Consider the following 19393-nt stretch of genomic DNA (forward strand, 5'->3'; position numbering starts at 1 on the left):
ATATATATATATATATATATATATATATATATATATATATATATATACCACATCTTCTTTATCCATTCATGAGTCATTGCACATTTGTGCTGTTTCCATAATTTGGCTATTGTAGATAACGCAGCTATAAACATTGGGGTGCATATATCCCTTCAAATTGATATTTTTGTATTCGTTGGGTAAATACCTAGTAGTGCAATTGTGGATCATAAGGTAGTTCTATTTTTAACTTTTTGAAGAACAAGACAGGGATATCCCGTCTCACTGCTTTTAGTTAACATAGCCTCGCAAATCCTAGCCACAGCAATCAGACAACAAAAGCAATAAAACGCATCCAACTTGGCAAGGAAAAAATCAAACTTTCACTTTTTTCAGATGACATGATGCTCTATATAGAAAACCCAAAGACTCCACCCAAATATTTTTTTTAAAGATTTTATTTATTTATATAAGAGAGAGAATGAGATAGAGAGCATGAGAGGGGGGAGGGTCAGAGAGAGAGGCAGACTCCCTGCTGAGCAGGGAGCCTGATGTGGGACACCACCCAAATATTGCTATAACTGATACAGGAATTCAGCAGAGTTGCAGGATATAAAATCAATGCACAGAAGTAAGTTGCATTTCTATACACCAATAATGAAGCAGCAGAAAGAGAAATTAAGGAACCAATCCCATTTACAATTGCACCAAAACCCGTAAGATATCTAGGAATAAACCTAACTAAAGAGGTAAACAACCTGTGATCTGAAAACTGTAAAACACTTATGAAAGTAATTGAAATCGACACAAAGGAATGGAAAACCATTCCATGCTCATGGATTGGAAGAACAAATATTGTTACAATGGCTATATTATCAAAATCAGTCTACACCTTTAAGGCAATCCCTATCAAAATACCATCAGCATTTTTCAGAGCTAGAATAAACAATCCTAAACTTTGTATGGAACCACAAAAGACCCCAAATAACCAAAGCAATCTTGAAAAAGAAAAGCAAAGCAGAAGACAACACAATTCCAGACTTCAAGTTATATTATAAAGCTATAGTCATCAAGACAGTGTGATATTGACATAAAAACAGACACATAGATCAGTGGAACAGAATAGAAAACCCAGATGGACCCAAAGCTGTATGGTCAACTAATCTTTGACAAAGCAGGAGAGAATATCTGATGGACAAAAGACAGTGTCTTCAACAAATGGTTTTGGGAAAACTGGACAGCAACATGCAGAAAAATGAAACTGGACCACTTTCTTGTGCCATGCACAAAAATAAACTCAAAATGGATGAAAGACCTAAGTGTGAGACAGGAAACCATTAAAATCATAGAAGAGAACAAGGCACCAAACTCTGACATTGGCTGTAGCAACATCTTACTAGATATGTCTCCTGAGGCAAGGGGAAAAAAAAGCAAAACCAGACTATTGGAACATTATCAAGATAAAAAGCTTATGCATAGTGAAGGAAACAATCAACAAAACTAAAAGGCAACCTATGGAATGGGAGAAGATATTTGCAAATGACTTAGCAGAAAAAGGGCTTCTATCCAAAATCTATAAAGAACTTATAAAACTCAGCACCCAAAAAACAAATAATCAGGTTAAAAAAAGAATATACATAACTAATGAATCATGGAATGCTACGTCAAAAACTAATGAAGTGCTCTATGGTGACTAACATAACATAATAATAAAATAAATAATAAATAATAAAAAAGAACTGGGGCGCCTGGGTGGCTCAGATGGTTAAGCATCTGCCTTCGGCTCAGGTCATGATCCCAGGGTCCTGGGATCGAGTCTCACATCGGGCTCCCTGCTCCTTGGGAGCCTGCTTCTCCCTCTGCTTCTCTTTCTCTCTCTCTCTCTCTGTCTCTGAAGAATAAATAAATAAAATCTTTAAAAAAAAAAATAAAAAAGAACTGAACTGCAAAAAAAAAAAAAAAAAAGACATGAATAGACGTTTTTCCAAAGAAGACATCCAGATGGCCAACAGACACATGAGAAGATGCTCAACGTCACTGACCATCAGGGAAATGCAAATCAAAACTACAATGAGATAGCACCTCACAACTATCAGAATAACTAAAATTAACACAAGAAACAACAGGTGTTGGTGAGGATATGGAGAAAGGTGAACCCTAAAACTCTCTTGTTGGTGGGAATGCAAACTGGTGCAGCCACTCTGGAAAACAGTATGGAGGTTCATTACTGTCATTTTGAAAAATATTCAGACTCACTAATTATTGGGGTCTTGAAATGCTCAAGAAGAAGAGAACATTTGGATCATTGGACACTTAGGAGAAGTTCAATATCCCTAAGTAACGGGTCCTCCCCCATCCAAGTAAAACTTAACATAATAAGGTCATAGAAAATAGGTGCATTGACATGGAAAGACCAATTCCCACTCTCCAGGAAAAAAAAAAACCTGCAAAAAATGAAAAACAGAAAACAAAACTTGTCTGATGGTAAAATTCAAATGTACTTGTTGTATCCAGTACTGAGGATAAGAAGGCCATCTGGTATATCTCTTGGGATGAGTCATCATTTGTGAATAATTGGTAGTATACTGTGTTCCAACAGTGGTGTCCAGATGATAATTCTCCATCTAATAAAAAAATGTACATTTAGGGGAAGAGAAAAAGATGGTGGAGGAGTAGGGGACCCTTTTCCAACCAGTCCCCTGAATTGAGCTGGATATCCACCAGACCACTGAACACCAACGAAATCAGCCTGAGATGTAAGAAGATATATCTGGATCTCTACAAACAGAATATCCCTGGCGATTGGTTTTGAGGTATGAAGCAGGGAGCTGTGATTCCGAGGACAGATATTGGAATATAAATGGAAGGGGGAGGGAACAATGGGGCTCTTGCACCACTGGTGAGCAAAAGCCTCCCACGCTGGGGATAGGGCACAGACTCGCAGACTGGTAGCAGCAGAAAAGGACCTTAGGGCAGCCCCAGACTGAAACCTGGAGCAGCTGGCAGGGACACGCATGTGAACTGGGAGCGGCTGGCGGTTTTAGAAGCACAGAAGGGCAGAGATGTGCTCCCATCTCTGCCCTTCTGGAAGCAAGGACTGGGAGCCTGGCTGACGGGCGCACAACCCAGGATGCTGTGGTTTATAGCAGCACAGACAGAAACCAGATAGTGTGGCCTGGAGAGCTCACTGAAGAACAGATGGCAATCTCTCTGCTCTGAGGGAGAGGGTTGAAAATGATTTCTTCTGCTCTGACTCTTGGAAGAGACACAGAAAGCCACTAGGGAAGCCGCCAGAGAACAAAAGCCCCATAAAAACGATTTTCACTGAGCCCATCCCCCCCACAGAGGGCAGGGCAACTCTGCGGAAACAGGGTTGCCTGAGTAACAGCACGGCAAGCTCCTCCCCCAGAAGACAGGCTGGGAGAACAATTGGCCAACAACCCTAAGGGCCCTATAAAACAGGTGCATCTTGCTTGGGTTGTGGTCAATAATTTGGACTCTCTACACTCCCTCAACTACCCCTCAACAACATGACTAGGAGGAGGAACACCCAAAATAGGGAAGACTCAGAGACTGTGACTTCTGCCACAGATTTACAAATGGATACAGATATAACCAAGATGTCGGAAATGGAATTCAGGGTAGCAGTTGTGAAGACAATAGCTAGAAGGGAGAAAATGATCAATGGCAACATAGAGTCTCTAAAGGTAGAAATGAAAGCTGAACTGGCAGAACTTAAAAATGCTATCAATGAGATCCAATCTAATACACATAATCTAACAGCTAGGGTAAGCAAGGCAGAAGAACCAATTAGTGATTTAGAAGACCAATTAACAGACAAGAAGGGAAAAGAAGAGGCCAGGGAAAAAAACCTCAGAATTAATGAAAATAGAATCAGAGAAGTAAGTGACACCATGAAACGTTCCAATATCAGAATTATTGAGATCCCTGAGGGGGTGGAGAGAGAGAGGGGACTAGAAGATATATTTGAGCAAGTCATAGCTGAGAAATTCCCTAAACTGGGGAATGAAACAAACATTTGTGTCCTAGAGGTAGAGAGGATCCCTCCCAAGATCAAGGAGAACAGACCAATGCCTCAGCATGTAATAGTAAATCTTGCAAATCTTAGAACCAAGGAAACCATCTTAAGGGCAGTTAGGTGGAAGAGATTTCTTACGTACAGAGGGAGGAACATCAGAATAATATCAGACCTATCCACAGAGACCTGGCAAGCCAGAAAGGCCTGGCAAGACATATTCAGGGTACTAAATGAGAAGACCATGCAGCCAAGACTACTTTATCTGGCAAGGCTTTCATTTAGAATGGATGGAAAGATGCAGAGCGCCCAGGACTGGCAGAACCTGAAAGAATATGTGACCACTAAGCCAGCCCTGCAAGAAATATTGAGGGGGGGTTCTATAAGAGGAGAAAGACCCCAACAGTGATATAGAACAGAAATTTACAGAGACAATCCATAGAAACGAGGACTTCACAGGCAACATGATGACAATTAATTCATATCTTTCAATAATCACTCTCAACGTGAATGGCCTATATGCACCCATTAAACGGCACAGGGTTGCAGATTGGATAAAAAGACAGGACCCATCCATATGCTGTCTACAAGAGACTCATTTTGAACCTAAAGATACATCCAGACTGAAAGTAAAGGGATGGAGATCCATCTTCCATGCCAGCAGACCTCCAAAGAAAGCTGGGGTAGCAATTCTCATATAAGACAAACTAGATTTTAAGCTAAAGACTGTAGTTAGAGACACAGAAGGACACTATATCATTCTTAAAGGGTCTATCCAACAAGAAGATCTAACAATTGTAAATATCTATGCTCCCAAAATAGGAGCAGCCAACTACATAAGCCAAATGTTAACCAAAATAAAGTCATATTGATAATAATACATTAATTGTAGGAGAACTCAATACTCCACTCTCAGCAATACACAGATCATCTAAGCAGAAAATCAACAAAGAAACAAGAGCTTTGAATGACACACTGGACCAGATGGACCTCATAGATATATACAGAACATTCCACCCTAAAGCAACAGAATATACATTGTTCTCGAGCGCACATGGCACCTCCTCCAGAAGAGACCACATACTAGGTCACAAATCAGCTCTCAACCAATAACAAAAGATTGAGATTATTCCCTGCATTTTCTCAGACCATAATGCTTTATCTTTTTAAAATTTTTTTATTGTTATGTTAATCACCAGAACATAATGCTTTAAAACTGGAAATCAATCACAAGAAAAAATTTGGAAGAAATTTAAACACATGGATGCTAAAGACCACTCTTCTTAAGAAGGTTTGGGTGAACCATGAGATCAAAAGAGAACTTAAACAATTCATGGAAACCAATGAGAATGAGAACACATCAGTCCAAAACCCACTGGATACTGAAAAGGCAGTCCTAAGGGGGAAATACATAGCCATCCAAGCCTCACTCAAAAAATAGAAAAATCCCGAATTCACCAACTAACTTTACACCTTAAAGAACTAGAGAAAAAGCAACAAATGACAACTAAGCCACGCAAGAGAAGAGAAATAATTAAGATTAGAGCAGAAATCAATGAATTAGAAACCAGAAACACAGCAGATCAGATCAACGAAACTAGAAGTTGGTTCTTTAAAACAATTAATAAGATCAATAAACCACTGGCCAGACTTATCCATAAGAAAAGAAAAAGGATCCAAATTAATAAAATTATGAATGCAAGGGGAGAGATCATGACTAACACCAAGGAAGTAGAAACAATTATTAGAAATTATTATCAACAACTATAGGCCAATAAATTAAGCAAACTGGAAGAAATGGATGCTTTCCTGGAAACTTATAAGCTGCCAAGACTGAAACAGGAAGAAATTGACAACCTGAATAAGCCAATGACCAGTAATGAGATTGAAGCAGTGATCAAAAACCTCCCAAAAATCAAGAGTCCAGGGCCTGATGGACTCCCTGGGGAATTCTACCAAACATTCAAAGAAGAAATAATACCTATTCTACTGAAGCTGTTTCAAAAAATAAGAACAGAAGGAAAGCTTCTAGACTCATTCTATGAGGCCAGCATTACCTTAATCCCCAAACCAGGGAAAGACCCCATCAAAAAAGGAGAATTTCAGACCGATATCCCTGATGAATATGGATTCCAAAATCCTCAACAAAATCCTAGCTAACAGGATCCAACAGTACATTAAAAGGATCATCCACTACAACCAAGTGGGATTTATACCTGGGATGCAAGGGTGGTTCAACATTCGCAAATCAATCAATGTGATAGAACACATTAATAAGAGGAGAGAGAAGAACCATATGGTCCTCTGAATTGATGCAGAAAAGCATTTGACAAAATACAGCATCCTTTCCTGATTAAAACTCTTCAGAGTATAGGGATAGAGGGAACATTCCTCAAGTTCATAAAATCCATCTATGAAAAACCCATAGTGAATATCAGCTCAGAAAAGCTGAGAGCCTTTCCCTTAAGATCTGGAAAACGTCAAGGATGCCCACTCTCACCACTATTGTTCAACATAGTACTAGAAGTCCTAGCAACAGCAATCAGACAACAAAAAGAAATAAAAGGTATTCATATTGGCAAAGAAGAAGTCAAACTCTCGCTTTTTGCAGATGACATGATACTTTATGTGGAAAACCCAAAAGACTCCACCCCCACATTACTAGAACTCATCCAGCAATTCAGTAATGTGGCAGGATACAAAGTCAATGCACAGAAATCAATTGCTTTCTTATGTACTAACAATGCAACTGTAAAAAGTGAACTTAGAGAAATGATTCCATTTATAATAGCACCAAAAACCATAAGATACCTCGGAATAAACTTAACCAAAGAGGTAAAGCATCTATACTCTAGGAACTAAAGAACACTCCTGAAAGAAATTGGAGAAGACACAAAAGATGGAAAAACATTCCATGCTCATGGATCAGAAGAATAAACATTGTTAAAATGTCTATGCTGCCCAGAGCAATCTATACCTTCAACACCATCCCAATCAAAATTCCAATGACATTTTTCAAAGTGCTGGAATAAACTATCTTAAAATTTGTATGAAATCAGAAAAGACCCCGAATCGCCAAGGAAATGTTGAAAAAGAAAAACAAAGCTGGGGGCATCACGTTGCCTGATTTCAAGCTATATTACAAAGCAGTGATCACCTAGACAGCATGGTACTGGCACAAAAACAGACATGTAGACCAACGAACAGAATAGAGAGCTCAGATATGGATCCTCAACTCTATGGTCAAACAATCTTTGACAATGCAGGAAAAAACATGCAATGGACAAAAGAAAGTCTCTTCAATAAATGGTGCTGGGAAAATTGGACAGCTACATACAGAATAATGAAACTCGACCATTCTCTAACACCATACACAAGGATAAACTCAAAATGGATGAAAGATCTCAATGTGAAACAGGAATCCATCAAAATCCTAGAGGAGAACATAAGCAGTAAGCTCTTGGACATCGGCCACAGCAACTTCTTTCAAGATACATCTCCAAAAGCTAGTGAAACAAAAGCAAAAATGAACTTTTGGGACTTCCTCAAGATTAAAAGCTTTTGCACAGCAAAGGAAATAGTCAACAAAGCAAAGAGGCAACCCACAGAATCGGAGAAGATATTTGCAAATGACACTACAGATAAAGGGCTGAAATCCAAGATCTATAAAGAACTTCTCAAACACCCCAAAAACAAATAATTAAGTCAAAAAATGGGCAGAAAACATGAACAGACACTTCTCCAAAGACGACATACAAAGGGCTAACAGACACACGAAACAATGTTCATCATCATTAGCCATCAGAGAAATTCAAATCAAAACCACATTGAGATATCACCTTACACCTGTTAGAATGGCAAAAATTGACAAGGCCAAAACCAACAAATGTTGGAGTGGTTGTGGAGAAAGGGGAACCCTCTTACACTGTTGGTGGGAATGCAAGTTGGTACAGCCACTTTGGGAAACTGTGGAGGTGCCTCAAAAAATTAAAAATAGAGCTACCCTATGACCCAGCAATTGCACTCCTGGGTATTTACCCCAAAGACACAGATGTAGTGAAAAGAAGGGCCATATGCACCCCAATGTTCATAGTAGCAATGTCTGCAATAGCCAAACTGTGGAAAGAGCCAAGATGCCCTTCAACAGATGAATGGATAAAGAAGATGTGGTCCATATATACAACGGAATATTACTCAGCCATCAGAAAGGATGAATACCCAACTTTTACATCAACATGGATGGGACTGGAAGAGATTATGTTAAGTGAAATAAGTCAAGCAGAGAAAGTCAATTATCATATGGTTTCACTTATTTGTGGAACATAAGGAATAACATGGAGGCCATTAGGAGAAGGAAGGAAAAAACGAAGTGGGGGGAAATCGGAGGGGGAGATGAACCATGAGTGACTTTGGACTTTGGTAAACAAACTGAGTGTTTTAGAGGGGTGGAGGATGGGAGGATGGGTTAGCATGTTGATGGGTATTAAGGAGGTCATGTACTGCATGGAGCACTGGGTGCTTTATGAAAATAAGGAATCATGGTACATTATATCAAAAACTAATGGTGTACTGTATGGTGACTAACATAACATAATTAAATTAAATTAAATTAAAAAAACATAAAAATGTACATTTAATTTCAGGAAGGTCATTTGTACCTCCGTTTCTTTTTTTTTTTTTTAAGATTTTATTTATTTATTTGACAGAGACAGAGAGTGAGAGCAGGAACACAAGCAGTGGGAGTGGGAGAGGGAGAGCAGGCCTTCCCTGCCGAACAGGGAGACCGATGTGGGATTCGATCCCAGGACCCTGGGACCATGACCTGAGCTGAAGGGAGACACTTAACGACTGAGCCACTCAGGCGCCCCCTCCGTTTCTTTTGATATGGTGATGTCAAACCAAATTATAATCCAGAAGTAGAATATTTTTTTTTTTTGAACTCCAAAGAAAAAAGTTAAGTGATTTTTCACACTGTATATGTAGATAAGACTTTTCCTGAATAGGGATCCCTGGGTGGCTCAGTGTCAGTTAAGTGGCTGACTCTTGATTTTGGCTTTGGTCATGATCTCCGGGTCCTGGGATTGAGCCCCACATCAGGCTCTGCTTACTGTGGGGAGTCTGCTTCAGCATTCTCTCACTCTGCCCTTCCCTTTCTTTCTCTCTCTAAATAAATAAATCTTTTTAAAAAAGACCTTTCTTGAATAGATTGCTTTAAATCAATAAATGCTAAATCTAAACCACATTCTTTCTTTCTTGAAACCAATCCGGTAGGTAGAAGTCATTGCTGCTCAAAATAATACCTTTAAATATTAAAAAATTGAACTCACAGATATGAATGAGTATGAAAGAAGTTTAGTCTGCTTTAGAGTCATACTTTTAGACTATTCATCAGAAGATACTGTCTGTGGATAGTATAAACTTTCAACACCAGGACTTTTGAGCTGATCAAGGGTGGCTGAAAAAGCAGCTAATGCCACCCAAAAGGAGGTTATATGTGGCCTAAGCTAATGCTAAATGTCTCTAACGGGATTTTTAAAAGGCTACAAGGAAGATAAATCAATGTTTGTGAAAAGACTGAAAACTTCCAAACTAAGTGACCAATCATAAAAATGATACACGTTTTCTAAATAAAGGCAATACTGGATTCAAGAAAGACTTGACCAGTTATAATGAAAAAAAAGAGAGCAAAACTATCCTTACCTGATGCATGGGGTCGCCATTGATATCTGAAGCTACAGGAGGTATTTCAGTAAGAGTAGGTGCAAGCCCATGTTCAGCCATGTCTAAAAAGATTGGCTTTCACTGGATATTTCTAGAAAGAGTGTAATTGTAAATTAAACAAATGAAGTCAAAGTAGTGATTTTAAATGACAAAATCTGATGAAATACTCCTTAGAAAAGGCATTTTAAATAATTTTTCTTTCCAGAAATGTTACTTAACTGAAACTGTTCTATGGCAACATTTCAAAATAATCATTAGTCTTCATAAACAAAAATATTTGAAATTTGGTGTCAAGAGGTTGGGATTGTTCACACTTCACTCATGAAAACAAGTGAAGATAGCTCCATTTCATAGTGTGAAGAATTGTTTAGTTAAACAAGTCATTGGTCATTTGAGCCATTCAGATCAAGTCCAATTAATTTCTAATCTATGATTTTAATTGCCAAATAAGACTTCATATTGATTAGAAGGCTGTAAGAATTAACCAGATCTCTTTAAAAAGGATAGGAACATAGATAATTACTTTAACTCAGATACTAAACCCAAATATCTTAAACATAACCCAAAGCTTCAAACCCAAACCTTTATACTTAAAATACTTCCCAGGTTCAAATACCTCATGTGTAGATGGCACCAAGTGATGAAATATGGTAGGTTAGTCCAGATCCTTGATTCCATAAACACTTGGACAAAAATCAGAAAGAAAAATATGATTCTTTTGAAGGTGGAGAAAGAGGATACTCAAGGGAGGACCTCTTCGAGCTAGTCAAGTCCTCCAAATGAAGTGTACTGTTATGATTCAAAACTCCTTGGTAACACTGATGTAAAAGAATGTTCACTATGTCACAATTCTAGTGACTACTTACATCATTTCCTTACCAAGCTTTTTATGTATTCTTAGGAGGCTTTTGACTGGCAAATACAACTTTTCATAAATGAGATACTCAAATTTTTTTAAAATGAAAACTTTCAGGAGTCATAAAGAATTATGGAGCCTATGTAACAGGAAAATGTGTATGTTTTCTTAGGTTAGGGATATAGGAAATAGCTATGTACTTAGTGTTCTTTTTAAATATCTCCTCAACAGTGAAAATCACTTTAGGCTAATTTAAATCTCTCTTGCATTACCACAGAATTTGTTTCACTTATGGTAAAAGTCATTGTTCTCCTGCTCATTCAAAAGACTGCACTGATCAAGATTTAAAACAACCTACAATGACATTTAAAAAATAAAGACTATAGCAACAATCTCTTTGCATGTTTGTATATATGTGTGTGTGTGTATATATCCCCTCCCATCCTTAACCTCTTAATTTTCATCAGAACTTCCAATCATTGGTGCACATGATATGTCATATTAATAGAATTTACTGCTGGGGTGGTATCCAAGGTGGTGGAGGAGTAGGAGACCTAAATTTTGTCTGGTCCTGGGAATTCAGCTAGATAGCTATCAAACCATTCTGGATACCTATGAACTCAATAGGAGATCAAAGAAAAGAATAGCATCAATTCTATGAACAAAATGTGACCACTTTCTGCAAGGTAGGACATGTGGAGAAGTGAATCTGGGGCAATTTATGGAAAGATAGACCGTGGCGGGGAGGGAGCCTCTGTCAGCCAGCTACTGCCAAGTGATAGAGCAGAAGAGCACAAAATGAGAATTTTTAGAAGCTGCTCTGCTGAGGGATGTCATTCCAGGGCTAATCAGGGGGTGGAGCTCTCGCTGGAACAGTGTGGTCTCAGGACCCTCAGGATCACAGAAAGACTGGCGGTGCCTGAGTGTGGCAGAGCTCCCAGGTATCAGAGTGGGGAAGCCAGCTGCCAAGAGTGAGCAGAGGAGTGGGCTTTCAGCTTGGGGTTGCCATAAACCATGGTCCATGACATACTGGGGCCACTACTCTATGAGCAGGAGCCCGACAACCAGCAGATCTGGAGTGACTTCCCTTTCTCCCCAGGGAGGAGAGGCATGGGAGCACGTGGCAGGAATCTGCTGGGTTTGGAGCCTCCAAACAGGGCCATGTGCCAGAGATAGCAATGCTCGGTCACAGGCTGGGTGAGCACGGAATGTGCCTGGAGACCAGGGAGATAGGAGTGATTGGCTGCTTTTCTCTGAGGGCTCACTGAGGAGTGGGGCCCCAAGCTCTCAGCTCCTCTGGGGCCAGAGATTGGGAGGCCGCCATTTTCATTCTCATCCTCTAAAGATGTGCGGAAAGTCTTCAGGGAACAAACACTACCGAGAGCAAACCCCAGCAGATTACTTAGCCTGGCCCCTGGCAAGGGTGGTGCAATTCTGCCTGGGGCAAAGACATTTGAGAATCAATGCAACATGCCCCTCCCCCAGAAGATCAGCAAGAACATCCAGCCACGACTAAGTTTACCAATCAATAAGAACTGCAAAACTCCAGGGCTAGGGCAATATAGCACATAGAATTCATGGCTTTTCATCAGAAAGGATGAATACCCAACTTTTACATCAACATGGATGGGACTGGAGGAGATTATGCTAAGTGAAATAAGTCAAGCAGAGAAAGTCAATTATCATATGGTTTCACTTATTTGCAGAACATAAGGAATAGCATGGAGGACATTAGGAGAAGGAAGGGAAAAATGGGGGGGGAATTGGAGGGAGAGATGAACCATGAGAGACTATGGACTCTGAGAAACAAACAGGGTTTTAGAGGGGAGGTGGGAGGGGGGATTGGTTAGCCCGGTGATGGGTATTAAGGAAGGCACGTACTGCATGGAGCACTGGGTGTTATATGAAAACAATGGATCATGGATCACCACATCAAGAACTAATGATGTATTGTATGGTGACTAACATAACATAATAAAATTAAAAAAAAAAAAGAATTCATGGCTTTTTCGCCATGATTCTTTAGTCTTTCAAGTTTAATTTTTAAAATTTTCTTTCTTTCTTTCTTTCTTTTGAATTTTTCTTCTTTCCCTTTTCAACCAACTTCTTATCTTATCAATTCATTTTTTAAAATCTTTTTTAATTTTCGTTTTTGCAGTCATATTCTATCCCTTCATTGTATTTACTCTTATTTTTTGTATATATATGTTTTTCTTTCTTTAAAATTTTGGGACACAGTTTCTTCTAACAGACCAAAATATACCCTAAATCTAGTGTATGGCTCTGTTCTATTCACCAGCCTGATCATATTCTTTTTTTCCCCCTTTTCTCCCAGTTTTGGATCTCTTCTGATTTATTTAATGTATATTTTTCTGGGGTCATTGTTACCCTGTTAGCATTTTGTTTTCTTGTTCTTCTATTCTCCTCTGGACAAAATGACAAAACAGAAAAACTCACCTCAAGAAAAAGAATAAGAGGCAGTACCAACTGCCAAGGACCTAATCAATATGGACATTAATAAGACATCAGAACTAGAGTTCAGAATAACGATTATAAAGATACTAGCTGGGCTTGACAAAAGCATAGAAGACATTAGAGAATCCCTTTCTGGAGAACTAAAATCTAACCAAGTTGAAATAAAAAAGGCTATTAATGAGGTGCAATAAAAAACGGAGCCTCTAACTACTAGGATAAATGAGGCAGAACAGAGAATTAGTACTCTAGAAGACCAAATGATGGAGAACAAAGAAGCTGAGAAAAAGAGATAAACAGGCATCAAAATCCAGGAGGCACAGAGAACCCCCCTCAAAATCAATAAAAATAGGTCAACACCCCTACATGTAAGAGTGAAACTTGCAAATCTCAGAGACAAAGAGAAAATCCTGAGAGCAGGTCAGGATAAAAGGTCTGTAACCTACAATCGTAGAAACATTAGATTGGCAGCAGAACCATCCACAGAGACCTGGCAGGCTAGAAAGGACTGGCATGGTATATTCAGGGTGTTAAATGAGAAGAATATGCAGCCAGGAATACTTTATCCAGTTAGGATATCATTCAAAATAGAAGAAGTGATAGAAAGCTTCCAGGACAAACAGAAACTATAAAAATTTGTGATTGCCAAACCAACCCTACAGGAGACAAAAAAAGGGATCCTTTAAGTAAGGAGAGAGCCCAAACGTAACATAGACCAGAAAGGAACAGAGAGAATATACAGAAACAGTGACTCTAGAGGTAAAACAATGGCACTAAATTCATATATTTCAATAGTTACTCTGAATGTAAATGGGCTAATGTCCCAATCAAAAGACACGGGGTATCAGATCACATAAAAAGGCAAGACCCATCAATATTCTTTCTTCAAGAGACTCATTTTAGACACAAAGACACCTCCACATTGAAAGTGAGGGGGTGGAAAACCATTTATTATGCTAGTGGACATCAAAAGAAAGCTGGGGTGGCAATCCTTATATCACACAAATTAGATTTTAAACCATAGTGTAATATGAGATGAGGAAGGACACTATATCATAATAAAAGGGTCTATCCAACAAGATCTAACAATTGTAAATATTTATGCCCCTAACATGGGAGCAGCCAATCATATAAACCAATTAATTATGAAAATTACAGAAAAACATTGATAATAATACAATAATAGTAGGGGACTTTAACACCCCCCTCAGTGCAATGGACAGATCGTCAAAGCAGAAGATCAACAAGGAAACAAAGGTTTTGAATGATACACTGGACAAGATTGACTTCACAGATATATTCAGAGCATTTCATCCTAAAGCAACAGAATACACATTCTTCTTGAGTCCACATGGAACATTCTCCAGAATAGATCACATACTGGGTAAACAAATCTGGTCTCATCTGGTACCAAAAGATTGGGATCATTCCCTGCATATTTTCAGACCACAATGATTTGAAACTGGAAGTCAATCACAAGAGGAAATTTGGAACAAACTCAAATGCATGGAGGAAGAAGAGCATCCTACTAAAGAATGAATGGGTCAATCAGGAAATTAAAGTAGAATTTAAGAAAATCATGGAGACAAATGAAAATGAAAACACAACTATTCAAATTCTTTGGGATGCAGCAAAGGCAGTCCTAAGAGGAAAGTATACAATACAAGCCTTTCTCAAGAAAAAAGAAAGGTCTCAAATATATAGCCTAAACTTACACATAAAGGAGGGGCAAAAGGAACAGCAAATGAAGCTGAAACCTAGAAGGAGAAGAGAATCAATAAAGATTAGATTAGAAATCAATGAAATAGAAACCAAAGGAACAGTAGAACAGATCAATGAAATTAGAAGCTGGTTCTTTGAAATAATAAGAATGATATACCCCTGACCAGACTTATCAAAAGAAAAGAGAAAATACCCAAAGTAATAAAATCAGAAATGAAAGAGGAGAGATCACAATCAACACCAAAGAAATAAAAATAATCATAAGAGAATATTTTGAGCAAATATATGCCAACAAATTAGGCAATCTGGAAGAAATGGATGCATTCCTAGAGACATATAAACTACCAAAACTGAACCAGGAAGAAATAGAAAACCTGAACAGATCCATAACCAAGAAAGAAACTGAATTAGTAATCAAAAAACACCCAACAAACAAGAGTCCAGGGCCAGATGGCCCCCAGGGGAATCCTACAAAACATTTAAAGAAGACTTAATACCCAGTCTTCTGAAAGTGTTCCAAAAAATAGAAATGGAAGGAAAGCTTCCAAAATCATTCTATGAGGCCAGCATTACCTTGATCCCAAAACCAAAGACCCACTAAAAAGGAGAATGACAGTCCAATAACCCTGATGAACTTGGATGCAAAAATTCTCACCAAAATACTACCTAATTGGATTCAACAGTACATTAAAAGAATTATTCACCACAACAAAGGCAGATTAATTTCTGGGCTGCAAGAGTGGTTCAACATCTGCAAATCAATCAATGTGATACACCATATTAATAAAAGAAAGGACAAGAACCATATGATCCTCTCAATAGATGCAGAAAAAGCCTTTGACAAAATACAGCATACTTTCTTGATAAAAACTCTTCACAGTGTAGGGATAGAGGGAATAAACCTCCATATCATAAAAGCCATATATGAAAGACCCACAGAGAATATCATCCTCAAAGGGAAAAAACTTAGAGCTTTTCCCCTAAGGTCAGGAACATGACATGGATGTCCACACTCACCACTCTTGTTCAACATAGTACTGGAAGTCCTATCCTCAGCAATCAGACAACAAAAAGAAATAAAAAGCATTCAAATCAGCAAAGAAGTCAAGCTTTCAATCTTCACAGATGACATGATGCTCCATGTAGAAAACCCAAAAGACTCCACCTAAAAATTGCTACAACTGATACAGGAATTCAGCAAAGTTGTAGGATACAAAGTCAATGCACAGAAGTCAGTTGTATTTCTATACACTAGCAATGAATCAGAAGAAAGAGAAATCAAAGAATCAATCCCATTTACAATTGCACCAAAACCCGTAAGATACCTAGGAGTAAACCCAACAAAAGAACCTGTGTTCTCAAAAGCATAAAACACATAGGAAAGAAACTGAAGTCTACACAAAGAAATGGAAAAACATTCCATGCTCATGTATTAGAAGAACAAATATTGTTAAAATGTCTATGCTACCCAGAGCAATCTACAAATTCAATGCAGTCCCTATCAAATTACCATCAGCATTTTTCATAGAGCTGGAATAAATAACCCTAAAATTTGTATAGAACCAGAAAAGACCCTAAATACTAAAGTAATGTTTAAAAAAAAAAAAAACAAAGCTGGTGGCATCACAATTCTGGATTTCAAGCTATATTACAAAGCTGTAATCATCAAGACAGTATGGTACTGGCACAAAAACAAACACATAGATTAATTGAACAGAAGAGAGAACCCAGAAATGGACCCTCAACTCTGCAGTCAACTCATCTTCAACAAAGAAGGAAAGAATATCCAATGGACAAAAGACAGTCTCTTCAACAAATGGTGTTGGGAAAATTGGGCAGCCACATGCAGAAGAATGAAACTGGACCACTTTCTTACACCATACACAAAAATGAACTCAAAATGAATGGAAGATCTAAATGTGAGGCAGGAATCCATCAAAATCCTAGAGGGGAACACAGGAAGCATCCTCTTTGACCTTGGCTACAGCAACTTCTTGCTATACTTGTCTCCAAAGGCAAGGGAAACAAAAGCAAAAATGAACTATTGGGACTTGATGAGGATAAAAGATTTTGCACAGTAAAGGAAACAGTCAACAAAACTAAAAGGCAACCATTGGAATGGGAGAAGATGTTTGATGTATCAGAAAAAGGGTTGGTATCCAAAATATATAAAGAACTTATCAAACTCAACACCCAAAAAACAAACAAACAAAAAATCATGTCAAGAAATGGGTAGAAGACATGGGGATTTCTCCAAAGAAGACATACAAATGTTAAACAGACACATGAAAAAATGCTCAACATCACTGAACATCAGGGAAATACAAATCAAAACCACAATGAGAAACTACTTCACACTGGTCAGAATGGCTAAAATTATCAATTTAGGAAACAACAGTTGTTGGCAAGGATGCGGAGAAAGGGAAACCCTCTTATGCTGTTGGTGAGAATGCAAACTGGTGCAGCTACTCTGGAACGCAGTATGGAGGTTTCTCAAAAGGTTAAAAATAGAAGTATTCTATGACCCAGCAATTGCACTACTCGGTATTTATCCAAAGGATATATAGTGATTTGAAGGGGCACATGCACCCCGATGTTTATAGCAGCAATGTTCACAATAGCCAAAATATGGAAAGAGGCCAGATGTCTATCAATAGATGAATGGATAAAGAAGAGGTGGTATATATATATACAATGGAATATTATGCAGCCATCAAAAAGAATGAAATCTTTCCATTTGCAACAACATGGATGTAACTACAGGGTATTATGCTAAGAGAAATAAGTCAGTCAGAGAAAGACAAATACTGTATGATTTCACTCAGATGTGGAATTTAAGAAACAAAACAGATGAACATAGGGGAAGGAAAGGAAAAATAAAATAAGATGAAAACAGAGAAGGAGGGAAACCATAAGAGACTCTTAGCTCTAGGAAACAAACTGAGCATTGCTGGAGGGGAGGTGGTTGGGGGGATGGGGTAACTGGGTGATGGCATTAAGGAGGGTAGTTGAAGCAATGAGCACTGGGTGTTATATGCCCCTGATGAATCACTAAATTCTACCCCTGAAAATAATAATAAAATATATGTTACCTAAATAAAATTTAAATAAAAAAATTTAAGAAAAACAGGAAAGATACTTTCTGAAGAAGCAAGCAAACAAAAAAGAATGGATGCTTTATTTTGTCAAATACTTTTCTTCATCTATTGAGACCATCATATGGTTCTTATCCTTTTTTGTATTAATGCTGTGTATTATGTTGATCGACTTACAAATATGCAGCCCAGGAGTAAATCCCACTTGATTGTGGTGAATAACTTTTTTAATGTCCTGTTAGATTCTATTTGCTAGTATCTTGTCAAGAACTTTTCAATCCATGTTCATCAGGTATACTGGCCTGTAATTCTCCTTTGTAGTGGGGTCTTTGGTTTTGGAATCAAGGTAATATTGGCTTTTTCAAAGGAGTTTGGAAGTATTCTTCCCACTTTTATTTTTTTTTGAACAGTTTGAGAAGAATTGGTATTAACTCTTTTTTAAATGTCTGGTAGAATACCCCTGGGAAACCATCTGGCCCTAGACTCTTGTTTGTTGGGAGATTTTTGATTAGTGATTCAATTTCTTTGCTGGTTATGGGTCTGATCAAATTTTCTATTTCTTCATTTTTCAGTTTTGATGGTTTGTGTGTTTCTAGGAATTTGTCCATTTCTTACATATTGCCCTGTTTGTTGGCATATAATTTTTCATAACATTCTTTTATGATTATTTGTATTTCTGTAATGGTTGTGTTCTCTTTTATTCATGATTTTATTTATTTTGGTACTTTCTCTTTTCTTTTTGGTAAGTCTGGTTCAGGGTTTATCAATTTTATTAATTCTTTCAGAGAACCAGCTTCTTAGTTTCATTGATCTCTTCATTTGTTTTTTTTTTTGTTGTTGTTGTTTCTATATTGTTTATTTTTGCTCTGATCTATATTATTTCCCTTGTTTTGATGGCTATAGGCTTTACTTCCTATTCTTTTTCTAGCTCCTTCAGGTGTCAGGTTAGCTTGTATATTTGAGCCTTTTCTTGCTTCTTGTGGTAGGCCTGTATTGCAATATAGTTCCATCTTAAGACCACCTTTGCTGCATCCCAAAGATTATGGACTGTTATGTTTTCATTTTCACTTGCTTCTATGTACTTTTTTAATTTCTTCTGTAATTTTCTGATTAACCTATTCATTCTTTTGTAGGATGTTCTTTAACCTCCATGTATTTGTGGTCTTTCCAATTTTGTCCTGTGGTTGACTCCAAGTTTCATAGTGTTGTGGTGTGAAAATATGCATGGTATTATCTTGGTCTTTTTGTACCTGTTGAGGGATGATTTATGATACAGTATGTGATCTATTCTATTTTGAGTGCCATTGCACTCAAAAAGAATGTGTATTCTGCTGCTTTAGGATGAAATGTTCTGAATATATCTGTTAAGTTCATTTAGTTCATTGTGTCATTCAAAACCATGGTTTCTTTGATGATTTTCTGCCTAGAAGATCTGTCCATTGTTGTAAGTGGAGTTTTAAAGTCCCCTACTATTATTTTATTATTATCAGTGTCTTTATGTTTTTATTAATT

General features: G+C 37.8%; 1 protein-coding gene across 1 annotated transcript in view; it reads right to left on the reverse strand.

Moving 5' to 3' along the window:
- The window catches only part of LOC118025903 (fibronectin type III domain containing protein 3C1-like), a 71338-nt gene extending 61542 nt beyond the window's left edge, over nt 1–9796 (reverse strand). The window contains exons 1-2 of the mRNA XM_035028622.1: nt 9716–9796; nt 2481–2603 (exon numbers count right to left, since the gene is read on the reverse strand). Of these exons, the coding sequence (XP_034884513.1) occupies nt 2481–2603; nt 9716–9796 (204 nt within the window). The remainder of the gene's footprint in view (nt 1–2480; nt 2604–9715) is intronic.
- Nucleotides 9797–19393: the final 9597 nt, after the last annotated feature.

This window comes from Mirounga leonina, unplaced genomic scaffold (genome assembly GCF_011800145.1).
Source record: "Mirounga leonina isolate KUSES-001 unplaced genomic scaffold, KU_Mleo_1.0 Mir_204, whole genome shotgun sequence".
Taxonomy (NCBI): domain Eukaryota; kingdom Metazoa; phylum Chordata; class Mammalia; order Carnivora; family Phocidae; genus Mirounga; species Mirounga leonina.